Source organism: Tenrec ecaudatus, chromosome 2 (assembly GCF_050624435.1).
Source record: "Tenrec ecaudatus isolate mTenEca1 chromosome 2, mTenEca1.hap1, whole genome shotgun sequence".
Lineage (NCBI taxonomy): Eukaryota > Metazoa > Chordata > Mammalia > Afrosoricida > Tenrecidae > Tenrec > Tenrec ecaudatus.
Genome location: NC_134531.1, coordinates 140,151,535 through 140,175,081, shown reverse-complemented (window position 1 = coordinate 140,175,081; position 23,547 = coordinate 140,151,535). Strand labels below are relative to the sequence as shown.

At 39.4% G+C, this 23,547-nt stretch overlaps 1 protein-coding gene across 2 annotated transcripts in view; it reads right to left on the bottom strand.

Annotated features, from left to right (window-relative positions):
• Positions 1-23,547, bottom strand: part of DDX46 (DEAD-box helicase 46) — a 65,642-nt gene that overhangs the window by 4,870 nt on the left and 37,225 nt on the right. Inside the window, exons 15-21 of one of the 2 annotated variants that reach the window (XM_075541571.1) lie at positions 22,979-23,141; positions 16,134-16,327; positions 12,605-12,742; positions 12,107-12,256; positions 9,229-9,405; positions 8,047-8,265; positions 7,577-7,721 (exon numbers count right to left, since the gene is read on the bottom strand). In XM_075541571.1, the coding sequence (XP_075397686.1) occupies positions 7,577-7,721; positions 8,047-8,265; positions 9,229-9,405; positions 12,107-12,256; positions 12,605-12,742; positions 16,134-16,327; positions 22,979-23,141 (1,186 nt within the window). The remainder of the gene's footprint in view (positions 1-7,576; positions 7,722-8,046; positions 8,266-9,228; positions 9,406-12,106; positions 12,257-12,604; positions 12,743-16,133; positions 16,328-22,978; positions 23,142-23,547) is intronic. The other variant, XM_075541572.1, reaches the window with a different exon arrangement.

Sequence of the window (23,547 nt, the reverse complement as noted above, 5' to 3'; positions counted from 1 at the left end):
TCGTAGATATAATCAAATACCGAAAGAGAATGCGCTGCTGTGCCTAAGGGCTCAGGAGCATAGACTCAGGGAACACCTAGCATCAGAGGACACAGGATAATGCTCGACATCCTCTTTTTCTGAGTAGCAACTGTGGTCTTACAAACTTCTGAGTGCTTTCTAAGTGCAGCTATCCATCTCTCCCCCTCCAGAGGAAAGAGTGATGAAACTTGAAGATGTATGTAAACAACTAACCCAATAGACTAAACTATACCAACAACAGTCTTCAAGACCCTGAGATCAAAATAACTAGATGGTGCCCGGCTTCCATCACCAGCTGCTCTGCAGAGAGTCACAATAGACTGACCTGGAGAGGGTAGAAGAAATTTGCAAAACAAAGTCAAGAACCTAAAGGGGATTGTGTTTACTGGTCAGAAAGGGACTGGTGAAATCCCTGAGACAACTTTCCTTAGACAACTTAGAAGAATTCACTTCAGAGGACAGCACTGAAGCTACAGTTCAGGGAGGGGACATGTCTGATCAGAACACACCAGAGCAAATGAAGGGGAAGGAAGAGAGTGGAGCACACCCTGGCCCACCAAACCCTAAGGATGATATTCCCGCTCAGAGCAGCCAAAGCACAGAGAGGACCATAGGGCCAGCCCCACTACAAGACCCAGCACGAGAATTGTACCCCATCTGACCCCACCACACTGAAGCGAAACACTAAGGGTGCACAACAGGACAGCAAGGGGAGCAGAGCAACAAAGTCCCCAGGGAATATAAAAAATAGACTTTGACACCAGTGTGTCGCATCTTATTAGACTCCACAGGAAACCACTCCTAAGGTCAACAAACAGACCTAGAACTATTTACAGGCTTTTCTCTTTTTTGGGGTGGTGGTTGTTTAGTTTTCTTTTGTTGCTTTGTCTTGCTCTGTATTGTTACTGTGCAAATTATTTTCTCTGCAGGTATATCAAGATAGGCAGGATAAAGAATCTGGTAAACAATGGGACCTATGGTTCCAAGGGGATACGGGAAAGGGGGAGAGGGGGAAAGGAAGTGGATGTTAACAAACCCAAGGACAAAGGCACAGGAGTGATCCAAAATTGATGGCAAGGTGAGTATAAGAGGCCTCCTGGGCTTGATCAAGGGCATTGTAACTGAGAGGAATTACTGAAACCCAAATGAAGGCTGAACATGATGGCGGGACAAGAGGAAAGTAAAAGGAAACAGAGGAAAGAACTAGGAGGCAAAGGGCATTTATAGAGGTCTAATTACAGGCATGTGCATATGTAAATATATTTATATATGAAGATGGGGAAATAGATGTGCATATATTTATAGGTTTAGAATTAAGGTAGCAGATGGACATTGGGCCTCTACTCAACTACTCCCTCAATGCAAGAACACTTTGTTTTAATAACCTGGCATTCCATGATGCTCATCTTCCTGACACGATTGCTGAAGACAAAGCAGGTGCATAAGCAAATGTGGTGAAGAAAGCTGATGGTACCTGGCTATCAAAAGATTATGTCGTCTAGGGTCTTAAAGGCTTAAAGATAAATAAGCGGCCATCTAACTGAGAAGCAACAAAGCCCACATGGAAGAAGCACACCAGGATGTGTCATCACGTGATGTCGATAGGATCAGGTATCAGGCATCAAAGAACAAAAATTCACAGCAGTGTGAATGAGGGGGAGTGTGGAGACTCAAAATCTATCTGTAAGCAACTGGACATCCCCTTACAGAAGGGTCTTGGGGAAGAGATGAGCCTGTGTCAGGATGCTGTATAGTACTTTCCTCAAGTTCTTTAATGCTTTCTCTCCCCCACTATCATGATCCCAATTCTACCTTACAAAATCCAGCTAGACCAGAGCATGTATACTGGTACAGATCAGAGCTGGAAACACAGGGAATCCAGGACAGATAAACTCCTCAGGACCAATAATGAGAGTAGAGATACCTGGAGGGGAAGGGGAAGGTTGGGGAGAAAGGGGGAACCAATCACAATAATCTACATACAACTCCCTCCCTGGGGGGATGGACAACAGAAAAGTAGGTGAAGGGAGACGTCAGACAGTGTAAGACATGACAAACTAATAATAATTTATAAATTATCAAGGGTGAGAGAGGGAGGGAAGGTGGAGGAGGGAAGGAAGGAGGGGGGAAAATGAGGAGCTGATACCAAGGGCTCAAGTAAAAAGCAAATGTTTTGAGAATGATGATGGCAACAAATGTACAAATGTGCTTGACACAATGGATGGATTGTGATAAGAGTTGTATGAGCCTCCAATAAAATGATTTTTTTTTAAAATTCACTTTCAATCATTAAATTCTGTTTGGGTTAGGAGAGAATAAAATCCTTTTAAGAATTACTAATATATACCTAAATAATCTTTATTTTAGTAACCACATACTCAGCAATCATCACAAGAAAAATCATAAATGCTTTTAATACCTACATCCTTTCAACTGATCTCTTCAGGAATTAACTTCAGTAGCCACTAGACATGAGGTTCCTTAAGGTTAAATTAAAGAGTTCTGTGCTGCTTTAGGGAGAGCATATGGAAATGCCTCTGAAATGGTATTCTGTGTCATGAAGACAAGCGGCTAACTCCCAGAGTTTAATCAGATGCATTATTTAGAAATGCATCCAGTGATCATCATGTGCCAGGCACTGGAAATGCCATACATGGCAATGTTATTGTACCCCCCTAGTGTGAGGACCCAAGCTAAAATACAGTGTAAGACTATGCAGTGGTGAGTATTACAGAGGAAAACAAAGCAGGGAGAGAGCTGGAGAAAGGTGGCGAGGATCTGGTGAGATTCCTCGTTAGAAGACATGTGTGGAAGCAGATCCTTTGCTACCATCTAGGCCACTTAAGCACTTATGCAAACTCTAGGATTACATGATATATCAGTAAGCTTCAACAGTGTCAACAAGAAGACAGCAAGTATTTAGTTGACTAAACAGATGAAATAAACCTGACTGGTCTATAGTTTAAAAGTATATTGCAAACCTGTACACCAATGATCACTGTAGCACTTTTTTTTTTGAGGTTATAAGATGTTTTTATTGCATTTCAGTACATTTGCCATAAATAACTTGGGTGTGAGGCCCCGGGTTGGTCACTGTTTGCACGAGCAAACAAGACTTCTTTGGCACAACTGCAATGCCAGCAATGGGATCGATCAAAATGATGAATGCCGGCATGTAGAATTATTTTAATACTGCACTCAGTTGTCCATAACACTGCAGTGCTTTTTACAAACCAAAAGTGGAACCCACCAATTGTCCATCAGCTTAATATATGGATAAAACAAAACTGAGGTCACACACACACACACACACACACATACACACACACGAATACTGCTGTTGTTTTTAAGTGCCATCAAGTAGGATCCAACCCATAGCAACCTTATGCACAACAGAATAAACCATGCCCAGTCCTGTGCCGTCCTGACAATTATTCCTATGCCTGAGTCCATTGATCAGCCACTGTGTCAATCCATCTGCTTGAAGACCTTCCTCTTTCACTGCCTCTCCACTGTATTAAGTATGATTTCCCTCTCCAGGGACTTGTCTCTCCTGACAATACGTCCAAAGCATGTAAGATGAGCTCTTACCATCCTTATCTGTAAGACACCCCCCAGATTTACTTCTCCCAAGACAGCTTGGTTTGTCCTTTTAGTGGTCCATGGTACTGTCAATATTCTTCCCCAGCACCACAATTCAAATGCGTAGATTCTTCTTCAGTCTTCTTCAGTCAATGTCTAACTTTCACATGCATATGAGGCAACAGAGAATAACATGGCTGAGTCAGACACAACTTAGTCCTCAAAGTAACATCCTTGCTCTTCAATAATCTGAAGAGGTCTTGTCCAGCAGACTTTCCTAATGTAATACATTTTTTGATCTCTTGATTGCTGCTTCCATGAACAATGATGGTAGATCCAAGTAAAAAATCCTCGACAACTTCAACCTTTTCCCCATTTATCATGATTTCACCTATTGGTCCAGATAGGAGGGTTTTGGTTTTCTTTACAATGAGTTGTAGTTCATATTGAAGGCTACAATCCTTGATTTAATTCCCCAGTGCTTCAAGTCCTCTAATAGCTCCTTGTCAATATACTGTTGCAACCATGTTACAATGATCTTCAGCAAAATTTTACTTACATGTGGTATCAGGGATATTGTCCTATACTCTCAAAATTCTTTTGGGTCAGGTTACCTTTCTTTGGAATAGGCATAAATATACATCTCTTCCAGATGAATGAGAGCTTCCGGTGCTTTGTCAGCTTGTTGAAATATTTCAATTGTAAAGCCATCAATTCCTGGAGACTTGTTTTTGGCTAATGCTTTCAGTGAAGCTTAAACTTCTATAATCAGCACCGCTAGTTCTTACTCATATACTATCTCCTGAAATGGTAGAATGTCGACTAGTTCTTTTTGGTACTACATTGACTGTGTATTCTTTCCATCTTCTGATGATGCTTCCTGCGGCAGTCAATATTCTGCCCATCAAATCATTCAAGATTGCAACTCAAGGCTTGACTTTTTCTCAGCTTGCGTTATGCCGAGCACATTCTCCCCTTTGGCTTTCTGGCTCTAGGTCTTTGCACACTTCATTACAGTACGTGGCTGTGTCTTCTCCAGCTGCCCTTTGACATTTTCTATTCAGCTTGTTGATTTTATTCTTTCTTCCGTTTTCTTTAAGCTACTCTATGATTACGAGCAAGTTTTAGTCTCTTCCAACATCCACTTTGATCTTTTCTTTCTTTCCTCTGTCTTTTTAATGATATTTGCTTTCTTCATGAGTGACTTTTGAAAAATTATTAAATACTTTTATTGGGGGCTCAAACAACTCTTATCACAATCCATACACACATCAATTGTGTAAAGCACACTTGTACATTCACTGCCTTCATCATTCCCAAAACATCTGCTCTCCACGTAGGCCCTGGCATCAGCTCATTCCCCCCCTCCTCCCCGCTCCCTCATGAAACCTTGATAATTTACAAATTATTATTTTGCCATCATTTTCTTTTTTTTTCTCTTTTTGCCATCATTTTCAAAGCATTTTCTTTCTACTTGAGCCTTTGGTATCAGCTCATTTCCCTCCGACCCCCTGCTCTCCCTCATGAACCCTTGATAAGTTATAGATTATTATTTTCATATCTTACATCATCCTCTGTCACTCTTCATCCATTTTTCTATTGTTCAGCCTCCTGGGAGGGGGTTATAGGTTGATCTTTGTGGTCAAGGCCCCCTTTCTCCCACACCTTCCCCTTACCTCCTGGTATCTCTACTCTCATGATTGGCCCTGAGGGGGTTTTCCCGGCTGGATTCCCTGTGCTGCCGCTCTTACATGAGTGATGCTCCTGATGGCCTCCTACAGCTCATCCGGCTTTTTGTCATCAGTGTACGATGCATTGAGACTGTTCTTGAGAGGTCTCAAAATTCAGGTGGGAGAGGCTCAAGGCTGTATTTTGGCTCTCATGGACTTGTTGTCATCTTCTTCAGCCTCATCCTAAACAGACACACGATAGACTGATGGTCTGTGTGGCAGCTACCCCGGGCCTGCTCTTAGCTGCTGATCCTGGACTTCTCCGCTGTCCCCCACAGGACGTCAATTGGATCTCTGTGTATGCCATCGGGAGAAGTCCAGGTGTACAGCCAGCTGTGTTTTGTGTTGTAGAAAGAAGGAATTTACTGTGAACAAATCGTTAGTTTTGCAAAATTCTATCATGTCATCGCCAGCTTAATTTCTGTCACCAAGTCATTACTTGCCAACTACTGTTTTTTCTTTGTTTCCAACTTTTGCATTCCAACTGCCAAAAATTACCAATGCATGTTTGACCAATTTCCAAGTGAAGTTGTTAGAATACTTCAACTTTTCATCACTAGCTTTCTGGTTGGTGCATAAATTCAAATAAGAGTTGTACTGATAGGATTTTCTTGAAGGCAGATAAATATATTCCCATCACAGACAGCATTGTACTTCAGAATAGATCTTGAAATGTCTTGAGAATTGATTTTCTGGTTCAAAATGGTTAATACCAGTCCATTTCAGCTCCATGTAATGCCTATGATATCATTCTTTATGTGTTCCATTTCATTTTTTGTCACTTCTAATTTGCCTAGATCCCTACTTCCCACATTGCAAGTTCTTATCATTAGCATACATTTGCATGCCGTTTCTTCCCATTTGAGAAGCGCCACATCAGGAAATGAAGATCGCGAAGGCTCCATTCCCTATGGGTCTAACTGACTCACCTCACCCTGGATGAGTCCACTCTGAGAAAGCAGCTCCTTCCAGGTCACGTTTCAAGTGTTCTCAGATCCGAGGGGCGTCCTCTGGTACTATTTCCAACAATGTGACAACGTTCTACTTCCATTCAGAAGGCCTCAGTATGTGACAGTGTTTCCAAGCTCCGCATAAGCTTTCCGCAGCTCCTTGTTCTGAAGTGGGGAGCCTAGTCTTTCACTGTCTGCTCAGAGTCTGCAAGCTCTGCTGAAACCGATGCACTCTGGGTGGCCCTGCTATTTCAAATACCAGTGACCTCGCTTCCAGCACCACAGGAACCCACAAGCCTCCACAGTATGACAAACGGACAGGTAAGTGATGGCAGTGGACTGCGACTCAGTCACACCATGGATGGACCTTGAAGACACCACACTGAGCAAAAGAAGCCAATCATGACAGGACTAAAACCGCACGGGCACCTTGGCGTGAACTAAACAGATGCATAGACACGCAAGAGTATGAGTGATGGGGCAGGGACTTTGCCTAGGGGACATTTATGTCTTTTCATGGAGGTGGAGCTATTTGGAAAAGGATCATGAGACTGGGCACACAAACTGAAGTATATAATCAATGCCACTGAATTGAACATGCACAAATTATTGAGATGACATGTTGTCACGTGTTTTCACCACAATTTGAAATGAAAAATAGTCTACTACAAAGATGTTCGTAATAAATAGAATTGAAATGAGGCAAGCAGTTCTACAATGGAAAAGCATCAGAAAGATCCAGATGGAAACTGTCAATGAGTGAAAATAATAAATTCATTAAGATGAATCTATAAAATAAGATTGAAAACCAAGTCACTCTTCATAACTAATTTCTCACATCTTTTTAGTTATGGTATCATCTGCTCCTTATATATATATACGTAAGTCTGCAAGAACATTTAAGGACATCATTTCAGAGGCAGTTTTTGCTTAGATAATAAAAACACCTATTATAAGGGAAATAAAATAATTGATTTGCTTCCAATTTATACTTTACCCAGAATCTGCCCCCTACCAAAGGAATAAAGGGCCAGTCTTCCAAAAACTGATTACTTTTAGAGTGATTTTCATGTTGAACTCAATTTGTCAAACATCGAAAAAGCTTGAAAACAGATTATTCACTGGTGTGTGTACAACAACGTTTTCTAAGATCTCAAACTATTCTTTTCTTTTTAACTTTTTTTAACTATTATTTTCTTATTGGTGTCCCCATTTTCAGTCCATTCTAGCCCCAGTTTCACATTCTGATTGTATTGCACCCTCAGCCCACCCAATGGAAGAAACAGAACTTACTTTCAATTGCCAGGTAAATTTTCCGCTCCCCTTCCTTGGGTTCTTTGCCAGGAGGGAAGTATGTCCCTCTGATTGTAATCGCGGCTTCAGAGTATTCACTGATCCGCTGCAGCGCTTCCTTGGACGTCACTTTCCACCTGGCAGTCTATGAGGCACAGAGCGTGGAGAGAAATCAATTCACACCAGGGTAAAACACCAGGCCTGATGACAAAAATCACTTAGCTCCACATAATATGGCCAATATTAAGAGCATAGTTAACACAAACAGACATAGTAAGTTCTAATCTATGTCAAACATGACATACTGAATGTAAATTCTAATGTAAACCTTCATGAAAAGGAGTACTGATGGGTGGACCTTTAGATAGAAAATAAAGCAGTTATTAAATGTTAGTAGATTTTAAGGGATTTTTGCTTTTAAAGAAGATTTTCTATATCTAAAGAAGAAAAGATTTAAACTCGTTACTTGCCTGGGGGAAGTCATTGATTTCTAATTCTTCCTCATATCTCTTAAAAGATTCATTCTGTCCACCATCCTGTCTCTCCTCTTCTTGTTTCTCTAAAGGCACATAATTGAGCTTGGCATTGATTTTCTCAGCAAGTTGCTCTGCAATGGTTTTAGCAGACACAGTGGGAGCCAGAATGGTGCCACCTCTGAGAATTGCATTGGTGGCCTGCTGCATCACATCCTGCAGTAAAGAATATCTACAGTCAAATCTCACAAGAGGGCAGAGACCCCAGAGCGACTGGGAATTGTAAAGTCACTAATTATTATTTGCCAGGGAAGTCCTATTGCCAAGGTATCTTTCTAATACAACGTTCTACCCATGTGTGCAATTCAGCAATGTATATTCATAATTAATAGTTTAATTACCTCATATACCTTTGATGGCTAAAATGAAGAACATTCGGTTCTCTACTAAAAATCCTACTGGATCAATGATGTACCTTTGATAATCAGCTAACGCTTGGTATTAGATATAATGCAAACCCACTGCCATCGAGTCAATTCAGACCCACAGGCAGTGAATTGCTCCAGATGGTGTCTACGGCTGGGAATTGTTCTCGGAGCAGATCGTCTTCTCCTCAGGAAAGGTGGAGTTGAACTGCCCACTTTGCAGCTGGCAGCCTGGTACCGAGTCCATCATGCCACTGATCTCATGCTGTACTTACAAAATTGCTGACAGACTTTGTGGCTCTTATGAGTGTTCCCCAAACTAGAATCTTTTATTGCGACCATCAAGAGCACCTTCCCCTAATGGCGAACACCAACATTCAATAAGTATAGTTAAGTGACTTATGTAAAATCTTCAAAATACTGCCAAAATTCACAAACCATTCTTTGCAAATGGTCTTAAAAGTAACTCAGCCAACAAAAACAGACCTACAGAAAAAGAGTTACTGCTTTATAAAACTATGCACAAGGTTAACATAGAAGGGTAGGTATTCTGGAAAGGGCATTAAGATCTCAATTAACCACACTGAAAAATCATTCAAATGCAATAATCAAAGTACTATGTAGGCAGAATAATGTGAAAATCCTATAAAGTAAAGGAGACCTTATTTTTCATTTGTGCTTAGCCAACAGTATTCGTGGAAAATATTTAATACAGAGAATGTTAAAAGTATTAAGACTCAGACAAATTACTTAATACCTGAGACTCGATGCCCAGGTTCTTCTGAACATTGATTCTTAGAGCCAATCGCTTAGCAATCTCTAACTTCTCAGCATTCCCGGCGGTGGGGGCAGGGACACTGGATGTCCCCGGAGCGGCCATGTCCTTCACTCGCTTCTTTGAATTAAACATGCTTTCAATCTGCTCATCAATCTAGAACAAACGGACGCCAAGCCCCAAATTATATTAGGACTATAAAATAAAGTGCGTATACAGTAATAAGAATATCTCCACAAGTCTAGAGTCAGATAGTTGTGTGAGGTGGCTTCAAATGTTCACAGAAAAACCTAATTGGAAAATAATGGAATTTGCCACAAATTTTTAGAAGCTCCTTCATATCTATGCTAATTCAAGCAAATACCGTATATACTCAAGTATAAGTCAACCCGAATATCAGCCAAGGCACCTAATTTTACCACAAAAACTGTATTAAAATGTGCTGATAAACTCGGCTTATACTCGAGTATGCACGGTAAATCAGTAAGAAAACACAGTTAACCCCCGCCCCTTTAAGGGAAAAATCAGCTGTCTGTGGTAATCAAGGAAAGAAAGCAGAGACACAGGCTACATGAACTACTGAAGTCGATGGCATGAAAGTCTAGAAAACACAGCTGAAATCAACAAATGAGGATGAATCTGCTATCCTAGGGCTCAGGCCTTGAAGCCAAATTACAATGCAATGAACAAGGTTAAGAAGGACAATAACTCAAGTGAACTAAAAATATGGTAACGATCTTCAGGGGGGCTGGTACAAAACTCTTCCCAACTCTTAAGTGCAATTGGATTTGCCTTAAAGAGTCCAAAATGGGGACCTCGCTGTATTTCTGTGAGCCAAGAAAGCAAAGCGACGGAGACTAGCTTCCCAGTGGAGACAGGAGAACACCGAAAGGCTCGGCTTTCCAGGAGTTAGGGAGCCTCCTATCACAGCCAACCCTGTCGTGGGGAGAAAATCAGGTTATTTGGATTTCTTTTTAAAGATGTCTTTTGCCCTACAGTGACTACTGCTATCGACAAAAATGATAAGGAAAAACCCTTAAGAAACTCACATCAGGCAAATAAGCCTTTTGTCTTCTAAATCTCCAATTCACAGAAGTTTGTTCATGGATTAACAACTAAGTTACTATATATAAAAACTCTTCAGTGAAATGGGCACAGTCTACTTAACATTAATAAGGAAATTTTTTTTTAAATCTGTAAGGGGGTTTCAAAAAAAAATCAAGGAAAAATGAAACGGAAAGGTAATAATAGATTTTCTTCCCCAACAAACCTTTTGAAGTCCCATCATATTTATTCAGTAACATCTCTTAAAAACATCAGTTATCTGATAAGAGGTTTAAGTATCAACTTGTTTTAAGCTCAACATTTAATTGAATAAAAAGTATTTGAAACAGCAAGCATTGCATTAGTGCCTAAACAAATACATCATGAATGAATGGGAAACGTGTAAGGTACTAACCGATAGGAACACCTTCCCTTGTGACTCTATTCACTCCCAAACTGTCCCGTCATTTGACCTAATTTATGTTATTACTTAAATGACCAGAAAAACCACCACCCCATCCCACTCCTGACCAACAGTTAGGCTGCAACCTCATGAGCCTGAAGCACCCGGCTACAGAAATCCTGACCCCCAGAAACTGTGCGACCTAACACTCTTCTTTTAACCTGCTAAGCTTTAGGTTTCTTCGTTATACAGTTATACACGAACTAAAACCTGCGTTTAATCCAAAGGAACAGTTCTACTATGTCCCTACAGGGTCACTAAGCCATAATCCATTCAATGGCAGTGATGTTGGTCTTGGTAGGTTCACTAGGGGAAAAAGGAGGATGCCAAAAAAAAGCCCCTAATACTATTATACTGTACACACACACACACACACACAGTACAAGGTTGTCAGGAGGCCAGGTGCCAGCCCAGAAGCCCTCGTGGTGCAGTGGTTAAGCCCTCCTCTGCTTAATCAAAAGTTTAGTAGCTAGAATCTACCAGCTGCTCCATGGAAGAAGAAACTTCGATAGGGTCACTGTAAGTGCAACTGACTTGAGGTCCATGAGTAGAATGGGTTGTGGTCCTCAACCAAATACATGGTCTGGGTTTCAATTTCCTCAAAGGACAAGCAAACTGAATTCATGATTTCCAATGTTGTATTTTGGTCTAAGCTTTAAAGGGTTATTTTTTAAAATGTTCTATGATCAAAATATATTGAAGACTTTCTGAGTGAAACAAGCTTCTTTATTAAGGACTTAGCATAGCCTTTTATACGGATGTACAGTGCTACGACAGATCAACTGGAAAGGGGAGAACTGGACACACTGGGAACATTTTCTAAAATTGTTTTGCTAAGCATGCTCTCTGAAACTTAGAAGACTAGGATTCCAAAGAAAGAAACCCCAAACTTGTTGAGCCCCCGAATCACAGAGGAGACCAGAATTACTTGAAAGACAGTGGCCAGTAGAACCCTCAAGACTGTGGCCTTCGGGCCTGAGAATTAACGCGCCTTTGTGGGAGACGAATCAACCACTCACGCGCAAAGGGCAGCACTTACCCAAGGACAAAGTTCAGAGGGTTAGGAAAGGAAGAGGGATGGAAACAGTTAACAGGGACAAAGTAGATAAGCAAAGGTGCATTCAGGAGATTGCAGTGGAAGAGTTGAAACAAAATATGTATGAGTTGTTGAATGTTAAACGGAAACCTTCACTTAAAGTTCAAAAAAATTAAAAATTTTTAAAATGACCACTTTAAAAAGCAGAGTAAACACGCACACACAGATATTTCCGGTGATAAACCACCTCAATAAGCATCACATGAACAACCGCTTCAGCTAATAGGAATGAGGCTTAGAACTCCAAAACTTACGTCAACGGCAGCATCCTCGTCATCTGAATCTTGCAGGCCAAGAGCTGCTTTTTGTAATTTCTTCCTCTCATTAGCCAACGCTTGTTCTGTTTCATCAAACTTGAATCCCTTACCAGAGAACCCACTACTCTTTTTAATGATTTTCCCCTCCTTTCAAAGAAAAACAAAAAAGTTAGTTTCACAATAAAAACTTTTTCGTGTTAGGTACTGACTGCAGCATTTACGTATTTTCCAAGGCAAAGTATACCAGTGTGACAGAAACACTTCATTTGAGCATGTGAGAAAGTACAAGTACTCTAGAAGACTAAACAATTCTACTACTAAATTCACGCAAAAGGATTTTTTTCCCTCCTCTCTCCAAAGGGATCACTAAGAATAACCCTATCAGGAGTTGGAAGTATTACACAACACTGGTGCATCATAGCAACACATGACAGATGAGGGGGAGGCACGGTTCAGATACTATCTACAGAAATAACAGTGGCTATTAACACTCACAGCTTTCTGCTGATCTTTGAAATCACTCCACAGTTTCTCCAGATCGGAAGGCACTGTAGTCCCGGACAGCTCGAGGGCCTTTATTATGTCACCAGCATAGCGAGCTTGATCCTCTGTGATGAAAGTGTAGGCATAGCCCTAACGAGCATAAAAAACAAAAACACATCAGGCGCTAACAAGATACACTCTGTGGAGATCACAAATAAGACAATATCCGGACCACTTAAATCCTGCAAAGACTGATGCCACTTATCGAATTTTAAAGGACTCAGAATTCTAATAATTTTTTTAATGGTTCAAAGGGAAATGTTTTTTCAAAATACATTAAGCAAAAATGGATCATTTCTAACTTCTTCATGGACACTGTGCGCCAATGAGCTGATTCCAATTCACAGTGACCCTACAGGACAGAACAGAATTGTCCGATCGGGTTTCTTAAGCCACAGTCTTGAAGGAAGCTGTTCACCAGGTCTTTGGGTCCTCTCTTTGAGTCAGTATTGACTCACAGGTGGCAGCGAGTTTGGTTTTGGAGTTTGAGTGGCTGGTGAGTCAGAACACCCAATTTTTCTGCGACCAGCCAACTGTTGGAGCATGGCACCACCAAATCCCAAACACACTGCTGCGGATGCATAGCAACCCTATCGGGCAGAGAAGAACTGCTCCAGAGAATTGCAGGGACTGTAAATCTTATAAGAGCACACGGTCTCACATTTCCCCCTCGGAGTGGCTCTGGGCTTGACATGATGACCTTGAGGTTAGCCGTCGACACTTAACCAACTGGACCACCAGGCCCCCCATGGCACTGCTGGGCTCCTAATTCCTTAATGAGTACAAACATTCATGATTTTCTATGAAATATACTTGAATTTCACAAATATTAGTTGCTTTTCTTTGCAGTCCACCCTTCCAGCACTGCCTACCATACTACCTCCCAAAGCTAAGCCGTATAAAGCTCTTGGTGTGTTCTCTTTCCATGTCTTCCTCTAAGTCCAAACAAGGAAATATTAAAAATACTTATGCAACAATATAACTACTTAAATATGCTTCATTATATTTATAAAGGAATAGCTTCATATACTTATTTATTTTTCTAACTGTTTAACAAAGGAGATTGGCTGAACCACCTCTCCTGGATTCTCTAACAACTAAGACCTCACTCACATGCTTCCAGCAACCTAAGAAGTTCCTGGGTCCAAACAAGAGAAAAGGTGAAGCGCAAAGTAGAACAGCAGCAAACCTCATGCAGGTCTCCAATATAATATATGCTGCCCTACCTATGTATTCTAGACATTTTAAAATAGGATCTAACATGTTTGTTTTTTTAATGTTATTCATTGTCAGCTTGCTTTTGTACTGTCTTAAGAATAGTATTTCCTTTTCTATAAGGTAGGGTAACACATACACGCATGTATATGACAGAGACCACATGTGACCCACAAAAGCGAAAATATTTACTACCTGATCTTATGAAAGAACAGGTTTCCCAACTCCTCCAAATATCTCAGATGAAAAGAATACAGATACCACAAGTTATTACTTTCCATCTTTAAAATGGGATTAGAGTAACTCAAGGGCATTATAGGGATAAAATGAAATGTGCAACACAATACACTCAGAACAATGCCTGGTATATAAGCATTCCTTAAATGTCCGCTGTTCCTATTATACTGAGACTATATGGAGTATCACCCATATCACCCAGTCAATGTCACCAGCAATTAAAGCCTTCAGTTAGAGGCATACAGTTAGCAGATTATACTTGAGTTAAACAACATATGCATATACAAGGGGGAACCCTCAAAGAACCAGGAAACAGCTCTGCTATGTGGAGCTTTTTTCCGCTAGGGCATCGAGCAACTTATTCTGAGTTAGTGCACCCAGCCGCATTGCCTGGGAAGGATGGATCTCTCAGGTCACAGTGAATTTTTTTGTAAAAGCAGTTTTGCTCGAACTTGGTTTTTTGTGATGGCCGATGTAAGAGAACAGCGTCTGGCTGTGATATTTTGTTTCCTGATCGGAAAAATGCCGCAGAAACTGTTGTGACGCTGAACATAACTTACAAGGACAGCACTATGGGAAAAACTCAAGTGTACGAGTGATTTTCTTGTTCCAAAAAAGGTGAAATGTTGATTGATGACAAGCTTGTTCTGCACATCTGTCAAGTTCCCGAACATATGAAAATGCTGACAAAACTCGTGCACTTGTGCTCGAAGACTGATGACAGACCATGAAGAGATGGGGGAGTTATCTGGACTATCCTGGAGCTGAGTCAGCAAATTTTAACGGACGATTTGGGAATGGCTGTGAAATTTCTGCCTTGGACTCTGCCTGGCTAAGAAGAGCTGTGTGCTGGAAACAGGCTGTGCTTTGAAAACAGATTGCAGCAGCCCAGGCTTCCCCAGGTCGGTACTGGTGATGAGACAGGTTGCTATTACTACCATGCCAAAGCACATAGCAGTCAAGCCAGTGGAAGAGGCCATCATCACCTCACCCCAAAAAACTCAAGTGAAATCGCAGACTATGCCGATGCGCATTTTTGTTGTTGTCGTTGTTTTTGTTTTTCTGTGAGGGGGAGAGTGCATTTGGAATTTGTCCCACCAGGTCAGACTATGAATCAAGCTTTCTATTTAAAGGATCTGAAAAGATTGTGTAACAACGTGTGAAAAAAAAGCTTGATTTGTGGCAGACGAGGGACTGGTTTTGTCACCAAGGCTATGCACCTGCTCATGCAGCCATCTCAGTGCACCAGGTTTGTTGTTGTGTTTTTTTACCAAAAGCAGCATACTCTCTTGCCCCATGTACCTGACTCACGTGACCTCACTCCATGGGACTTCTTTTTGTTTCCACAAACAAAGAGGGACATGAAAGGAAGGACAGTGATTTGGCGATGTGAAAGAGATGAAGAAAAAAATGAGGCAGGTGCTGTCAGCCATCCAAATAGATGAGTTTGGAAGATGTTTCCCAGAATAGAATTGCAGATTTGACAAATGTATCAAGTGTAATGGAGAGACTTTGAAGGTGATAAGGTTGTTTTGTAAAAAAATTTAAATACACAGCTTTGAAATAATTTCCATTTAAGAATAAAAATTTTATACAATTGATGTATGTATATGCATGGATTGTGATAAGAGTTGTATGAGCCCCTAATAAAAGGTTTAAAAATAAATAAATAAAATAAAAATTCCATTTTGGGGGATGCCCCCTCAGATAGCAAACACATGTCACCTACACTTATACACATGGCATCTATATGTTAGGTATATGTGCATATCGATATGTGTATAAATAATAATTTTTATTGGGGAGACTACAAAGGAACACAAACTGTTATCAGTATTTGGCTATAGACAGCAACTGGATTATCTAATCATTTTAACAATACTCTGACTTGTATGTGTATATAAATAGTCAACATCAACTATTTCCCCTCCTCCACTAATTAAGGAATTTCAAAATGTCTCAAAACTCCCATTGTCTACTTCTAAAAATACTATTTCCATTTTATTGAAATCAACATTTTTCCCCTTACTTTGTTGCCTGCTCTTCCAGTTCGCCCGGCTCTGTGCACATAGTCTTCATAGTGGTTGGGGCAGCTGTAATTGACTACAAGAATAAGATGTTTCACATCTAGCCCTCGGGCAGCAACAGATGTGGCCACAAGAAGTTTGCAGGTGCCATTTTTGAAGTCATTTATGATGCTATCTCGGTCATACTGATCAATACCTGTAAGTAAATTAAAGAGTTCAAGTTAAACTTTCATTTCCTCTGACACTCAAGAAAAAGATGTTATACAAAGACTAAAGATCAAATTCAACTTATATGGATCAATTCCAATTTTCAAAATATAGGAAACAAAACAATAAGGAAATGTAATGGCAAGACCGAAGGTTAGTGCTTCCAACTTATTTATGTATCTTTCAAATATGCGTTGTCCTTTGTCCCCTTTTCTTGGGTTTAAAGTTTTAAAAGCACAGATATCCAGCTTCAAGAGTCATGAAGCAAAACGTGGTGTGGGTGTAAAAGGAGAAAAAGGCAAGCATCATCAGCTTACATGGACAAGGCTATAGTACTTCTCCTGGGATTTAAATATCATCTAGGAAAGAGAAACCTCAAAGACCAGAAACATCAGTCGTATTACCTGACATGAAGAATCTTTGGCTCCTCCCCAAACAATGATTCACATTTGCATTTTAGCAAGATCCTTAGGCAATTCTCTTCTATTACTTCTCCACTGACCTTTGATCCTGCCACTAAATTTCCTGTCTTTTTCCTATCACTGACTCTGCCTTTGTTTCTCTAACCCTGTTTTAAAAAAAAAACAAAAACGTAACCCCAAATTTATTCACAGATTCTTCCAGAATTTGGCTGCATTTATCAGCAGGAGGTGAACCACGATGAGTTTAACTCAGCCCTTACCACACATCTGTGCTCAGGTCACCTTTAGATCCTTAACAAATCAAGCCTCAGAAAGCATTAGTTTATTCAGGGTACTTCCTGGTATTTAATGAATCAGAAGTTCAAATTGAGAAATCTTAGAAATATTTAAATGCATGTTAAAAATAACAGTATTATTATAACAAAAATAAAGCGATTGCATGTTAAAATAAAGAATGTTTTTGTCAAAAATATTTTTTCCTAAGCATAAAATAAAGAAAGACAATAGCATTCACTGTTTCTCTAGCATGTCTGGCTTCACAAAGATACCCGGAGTCTCGCACCTCTCCCGCATGTTCTACCGCCTCAGGAGGATGGCAAGCCCAGATAGTACTTACAACGAAAATACTCTGGGCATAAGACCCCCTGAAGTTTGAGAGACTTTTTAGCTCAACATTTAGACAATCATAAGTTTATCTGAATCTCCATGCCCTTGTTCGTAAATATTTTGGCAAAAATATGATGCACATAATAGACATTTATAAGAAAAAAACTGTCTCACTTATACACACACATGGGTGCATGCGCATGCACACACATACACTTTTCTAGCAATACAGAAGCACCTATTGGGTCAACTGTCCTGCAGATAATAACTAGGAACGTTGGATGAACACGGGGGAGTGGGGGGGGGACTCCTTTTAGTTACTCCAAAGAGTAACCTAGCCCAAAAAAAGATCCAAACTCTTGAGGGTACCACAGAAAATCTCGGCATCTCTGTATCATTCATAAAACTGAAGCCACAAACCAACAATTAGTGACACACAAAGAAACGAAAACATAAAGTCAACCACGATGCTATCAAGATGATCCAGATGTTACACTAGCAAAAATCTTAAAGCACCTATTATAACGAAATCCAAGTTCATAAAGAGTGAACAGAAAATTTATTCAGAGAAACACAAAAACAAAAGAGGATCTACTGGGAAGTCTAGAAGTTAAAAAAAATGTAGTAACTAAATTTTAAAACATAGTAGCTCAGTAGATGGATGATGGCAAAAGAATGAGTGAACTCTAAGACAGGCTTTGAAGAAACAAATGATATAAATTACAGGGGAAAATGGTATGTAAGCTTTTATCAGAGTTCAAAAGAGAAAGAATAAGATAGAAAAAACTTAAAAATTAAGGAACTCCCCAAATTTGGTTTAAGACATACATTTACAGATTCTGCATGCAAAATAAAACAAACAAAAAGCCCCAGAGCTGTATATATATGTATATGCACCATATGACCCAGAATCCTACTCCTAGCTCTCTACCCTTCAGGAAATCAAAGACAAGTTCACACAAAGTTCTGCACATGAATACTTAATAGAATCTCTCTAAAACTGTCAAATACTGGAAACAATCCAAATGGCCTTTAAGGGATGAATAGATATATGCTGCTATTTTGATATATTGGAATATTACTCAGCAATAAAAAGAAATGAAATATTGACACGTTTAACAACTTGGATGAATCTTAAAGCAATTCTGCCGAGTGAAACAGTGAAATCGCAAAAGGTTGCCTACTTTTCTAATTCCATTTACATTTTTGAAAAACCAAAACCATAATGAAAGAGCAGAGGGAAATGGTTGTCAGGACAGGCTATAAGGACAATAATTAACTTTATAGAGATAGGATGACAGGGACAATGGCCGTATCCTATGTCCTGATGATGGCAGTTACATGCATCTAAAGCCACGCTGGCACTCACAGGCCTGCACAGCAGAGGCAAACTTTCTGGATAAACCAAAAAGCAATAATTTCAGGTTTCACTCTGCCTAAAAACAGCCATATATAACATGTAAATTAATGTACTGTATTCCATTAAGATTATATTTGCAAAAACAGGTGGCAGGCCAAATTTGGCTAATAGACTATTGCTTAGAAACTGCAATGCAAGCCTACATGGAAGGAGCACACCAGCCTGTTGTGTGATCATGAAGTGTCAACAGAATCAGGTAAAAGGCACTAGAAGACCCAAAGCAAACAAAAACCATATTATTGAGAATGAGGTGGGGCTGGAGCAGAGATCCAAAACCCACCTGTAGACAACAGGCCATCCTCTCACAGAAGGGTCACAGAGAGGGATGAGTCAACCAGGGCGCAGTATAGTACTGACGAAACACACAATGCTCCTCTGGTTCTTTTGGGCTTCCTCACCACCCACTATCTTGACCCCAGTCCTGCCTTTCCGTTCTGGCTAGACCAGAGCAAGCACACTGGTACACAGGCGCTCAGGACACACAGCATCCAGATCAGATAAATCCCTCAGGTACAGAATTGGAAGTAGCAATACCATGAGGTAAGGAGAAGGTGGGAGGAGGAGGGAGAGGAAAAAGAGAAGTTGATACCAAGGGCTCAAATAGAAAGTAAATATTTAGAGAATGATGATATCAACATATGTACAAATATGCTTGAAACAATTGAGGTATGGAATTGATGTATAAGAGCTTTAAGAGCACCCCAAAATATGATTAAAAAACAACTCTGCAATAAACCAAAAGAAAAATTTCCCCCGATGTTGTAACTTTAAAACTTGTATCTATAAGATTAAGTCAAACTGCTAAAAAGCAAAGATTTTTTAAAAATGTTGAAAACAAGCAGAAGACAAAAGTCACCTTACTAAAGTGGAGAGGGAAATCAGATTTTTGGCTAACTTTTCATTACAAACTATGGGGCTAAAAAGACAGAACAACAAAAAAAGGTACTGGGATGGCATCTGTAAAGTACCAAAAAAAATGTAGTGCCAGTAAGAATAATTTTTAGGATATGACGAAATAACGATGCATAAATTACCAAGGGCACATGAGGGAGGGGGGAAAGGGGAGGTAGGGAAAAAAAAAAAAGAGGACCTGATGCAAAGGGCTTAAGTGGAGAGCAAAAGCTTTGAGAATGATTGGGGCAGGGAATGTATGGATGTGCTTTATACAATTGATGTATGTATATGTATGGATTGTGATGAGTTGTATGAGCCCCTAATAAAATGTAAAAAAAGAAAAGAGGAGAAAAAAAAGAAAATGATTAGGGCAAAGAATGTACAGATGTGCTTTATACAATTGATGTATATATATGTATGGACTGTGGTAAAAGTTGTATGAGCCCCTAATAAATTGTTTAAAAAATTTAAAAAAGAAAAGAATAATTTTTAGATTACAAATATTCTTCAAACAAACTAAAAAAATTGGGTAAGAAAAAACAAAGAGAATTTGTTACCAGAATACCTGTAATATAAGATATAATGAATATTTTTCAGGTTAATGGAAAATAACTCAGTATTGGGACCTCAGATCTTAAATATTAACATTAGAAATGGCAAATATGGAGACAAAGAATAGATTCTATTTAACAATTAATTTCAATACTGATGGTTCAAAGTCAAAATTACATTAGCCCAAGGGGATTAAAATATTTAAATGTAATACATAAGACAACTATAGCAAAAAACCAGGGTAGGTATGCATATGGTACATGTGCATAAATTAATGCAAGATTCTTACATTTTTTCGTGAAAAGGTAGGATACTAATTTGAAGAAGACAGAAAAGAATATATAGTGTCATTCCCAGAGCATCCATTTAAAAAATAATGCAAAGAGGAACAGCTGAAAAGTCGATAGAAATATGAGAATGGCATTCAAAAAATTATTGAAATTTCCAGAAGAAATGAGAAAGCAATATGGAATGAATACACATTGGACAAAAAGAAAGTAAATAGCAAAATGGCAGGACTAAATCAAACCATAACCAATCATATCAAACAAACTCACTGAAACACAATTGTCAAGCAGATTTTTAAAAGCAAGACCTAACTACATGTAGTATAGACATGATAGGTTTAGATTTAAAAGACAAGAGAGATGTTGAATAGAAAAACATATACCAGACAAGAGTAAGTATAAGAAGGGTAGAGGAAACATTAATATTCTTAGGACTTTAAGAGACAATACCACCAAAGATAAAGGAACATGTTACAAAGACCAAAGGTCCAATTGGTCCAAAAGGCATTATAATCATTATGTAATTGGTCAAAAAGCCAGTACCCAACTGCCTTTCTCACACCAAGCTTTACAATCTATGAAGGAAAGAGAGGGAGAAGATAGAAACAAACAAGTTCACAATCATTTTTGGAGATTCTAATGTCATGCTTCCACCAATCTCATAACTGACAAGAATTCTGTATAGTCAGAACATCATGTTAGACGATACTCTCATCAAGAGGCGAGCTGAATGTCTCCACTCTCTAGAGCAGGGGTCCTCAAACTTCTTAAACAGGGGCCAGTTTACTGTCCCTCAGACCCGTTGGAGGGCCGGACCATCGTTTTAAAAAAAAACTACGGAGGGAGGCAGGAGCTGGGAGGGAAGGGAAAAAATGAGGACCTGATGCCAGGGGCTTAAGTGGAGAACAAATGTGTTGAGAATGATGAGGACAATGAATGTACAAATGTGCTTTACACAATTGAAGTATGTATAGATTGTGCTAAGAGTTGTATGTGCCCCTAGTAAAATGATTAAAAATAATAATAAAAAAGAAAAACAAATGTAAAACTTATGTGAGGACAATATTCAAGGAACACATGGTAAAACTTAGAATGTTGAAGATGAAATTCACCAAAAGTCTCACAATTGAAAAAAAAAAAAAAAACTATGAACAAATTCCAATGCACGCTGCACATATCTTATTTTGAAATAAAAAATCAAACGAGGCAAAAACACCCGGCAGGCCAGATAAGTGTCATCGGTGGGCGGCAGGTAGCCCATAGTTTGAGGACCCCTGCTCTAGAGTACGGGGCAGTCATTTGACCACTTTGGCTAATAGAAAGTGGATAATGTGAAGGCTCTGCCATTCCAATCTCAACCTTAACTGGACTGGCAGCTTTCTTTTCTTGTCTCTTGGCCAAATAGCCTTAAGAATAGGTCCACACGGAAAGGAGCAGGGCCCCCCATTCAATAGTTCCACTCAGCCTCTGGGCAATAGCAAACCCCAACTTGCCACCCACAAAAGAAAAACCAAGTAAAAGTAAGTTCCCAGGCCCAACTGAGCCACCCCACATGACACAGAATGAGCGCGAGCGATCCCAGGTGACTTTGGCCTGAATTGCTGATTCATAGACAAAATAAATGAGTTACGTTTATATGCCACTAAATATGGGATTGATGCATTCATTACAAAGCCATAGATAACCAGAATTCTTGGTTAATGAGAATTATCCAAACGGTTAGATTTTTTGGGTGTTGTAAGTCCTATATACATGTAACAATAATATTACACAAAATTAAAATGCTATGTAAAAACGTCAATTAAAAAAGCTTTCGATGTTATAGTAGAGTGTAACAAGGAGTCAAAAGACTGAGTTCAGGAAGGGGGAAAAAGGGTGAACCCATCAAAGGTTGAATATACAGCCGCCGCCACCCCACCCCCGCCCCCGCGAGGACAAATAACAGATATGTGGGTGAAGGGAGACAATGGACAGTGTAAGGCATAAAATAATAACAATATATAATTGATCAAGAATTCATCATTCATGAGGGTGGAAGGGTGGGGGAGGGAAAGGGGAAAATAGAAATGCTTTGGAAATGATGATGGCAACATATGTACATATATGCTTGATACAATTGGGGAATGGAATGTTCTAAGAGCTGTAAGAGCCTCAATAAAATGATTTTTTTTAATTGAGTTCAATTCCTCTTTAGCTGCTTTATGGCTACGGAATTTGGTCAATGTTTTGTTTTGCTTTTTCCGTAGATCTTTTGCCTGATTGTCTTCATTATTGAGATGGGTAATAATAATGCTTAGCCTCACAGAACTGTCTGTGGTGAGCAAAAACTTAGATAGATTATATAAAATGTACTTCTAAATAATAAAAAACAAAGTAAATATTATCATTCAAAACATAGCAGTATGCCTTGCAAGTTAAACACTTCATACATATTTCATCACGGGTGAATGAAACAGTACCTCCATGAAGAGACATGCAAGGATAAGACGCTCTCATTAAATCTTTCAGAAGGCCATCAGCATGCTCCTGCTTGTCCACAAATATAATGACAGATCCGGATTCTTGATAATGCCCTAGAAGTTCAAGTAACTTCAAGAATTTCTTTTCTTCTTCAATCACAATCTGAAAACACAAAATTATATCAAGTTAATGGGAGAAAATGCAAACATATGCCTTGAGCAGAAATGTTCATCTTATTTGTGATGAATAAAGACAAAATATTGGTATATCTTAGAAAGTATGAGATGTTGGTTTTATACTGTAAACCAGCAAGACCCAAAAATGTACTTTTCAGAGAACAGGCTTACAAAGTTATCACCTATTTTATCTTTTTAACTTCAAGTCCTATAGATCAAATAATAAGACAGGTATGTAACATTTTTTACCTCCCAGCCCACCACTCCAAGTGGGAAAATTGAAAAAGAACATTTTAAAGAGTGTCACTGACTACCAGTACATCTGGTAAAATGTTAAAAGCTACAGTTGACACATGCTATTTAATTTTTAAAAATCATCTCCTACATCACAA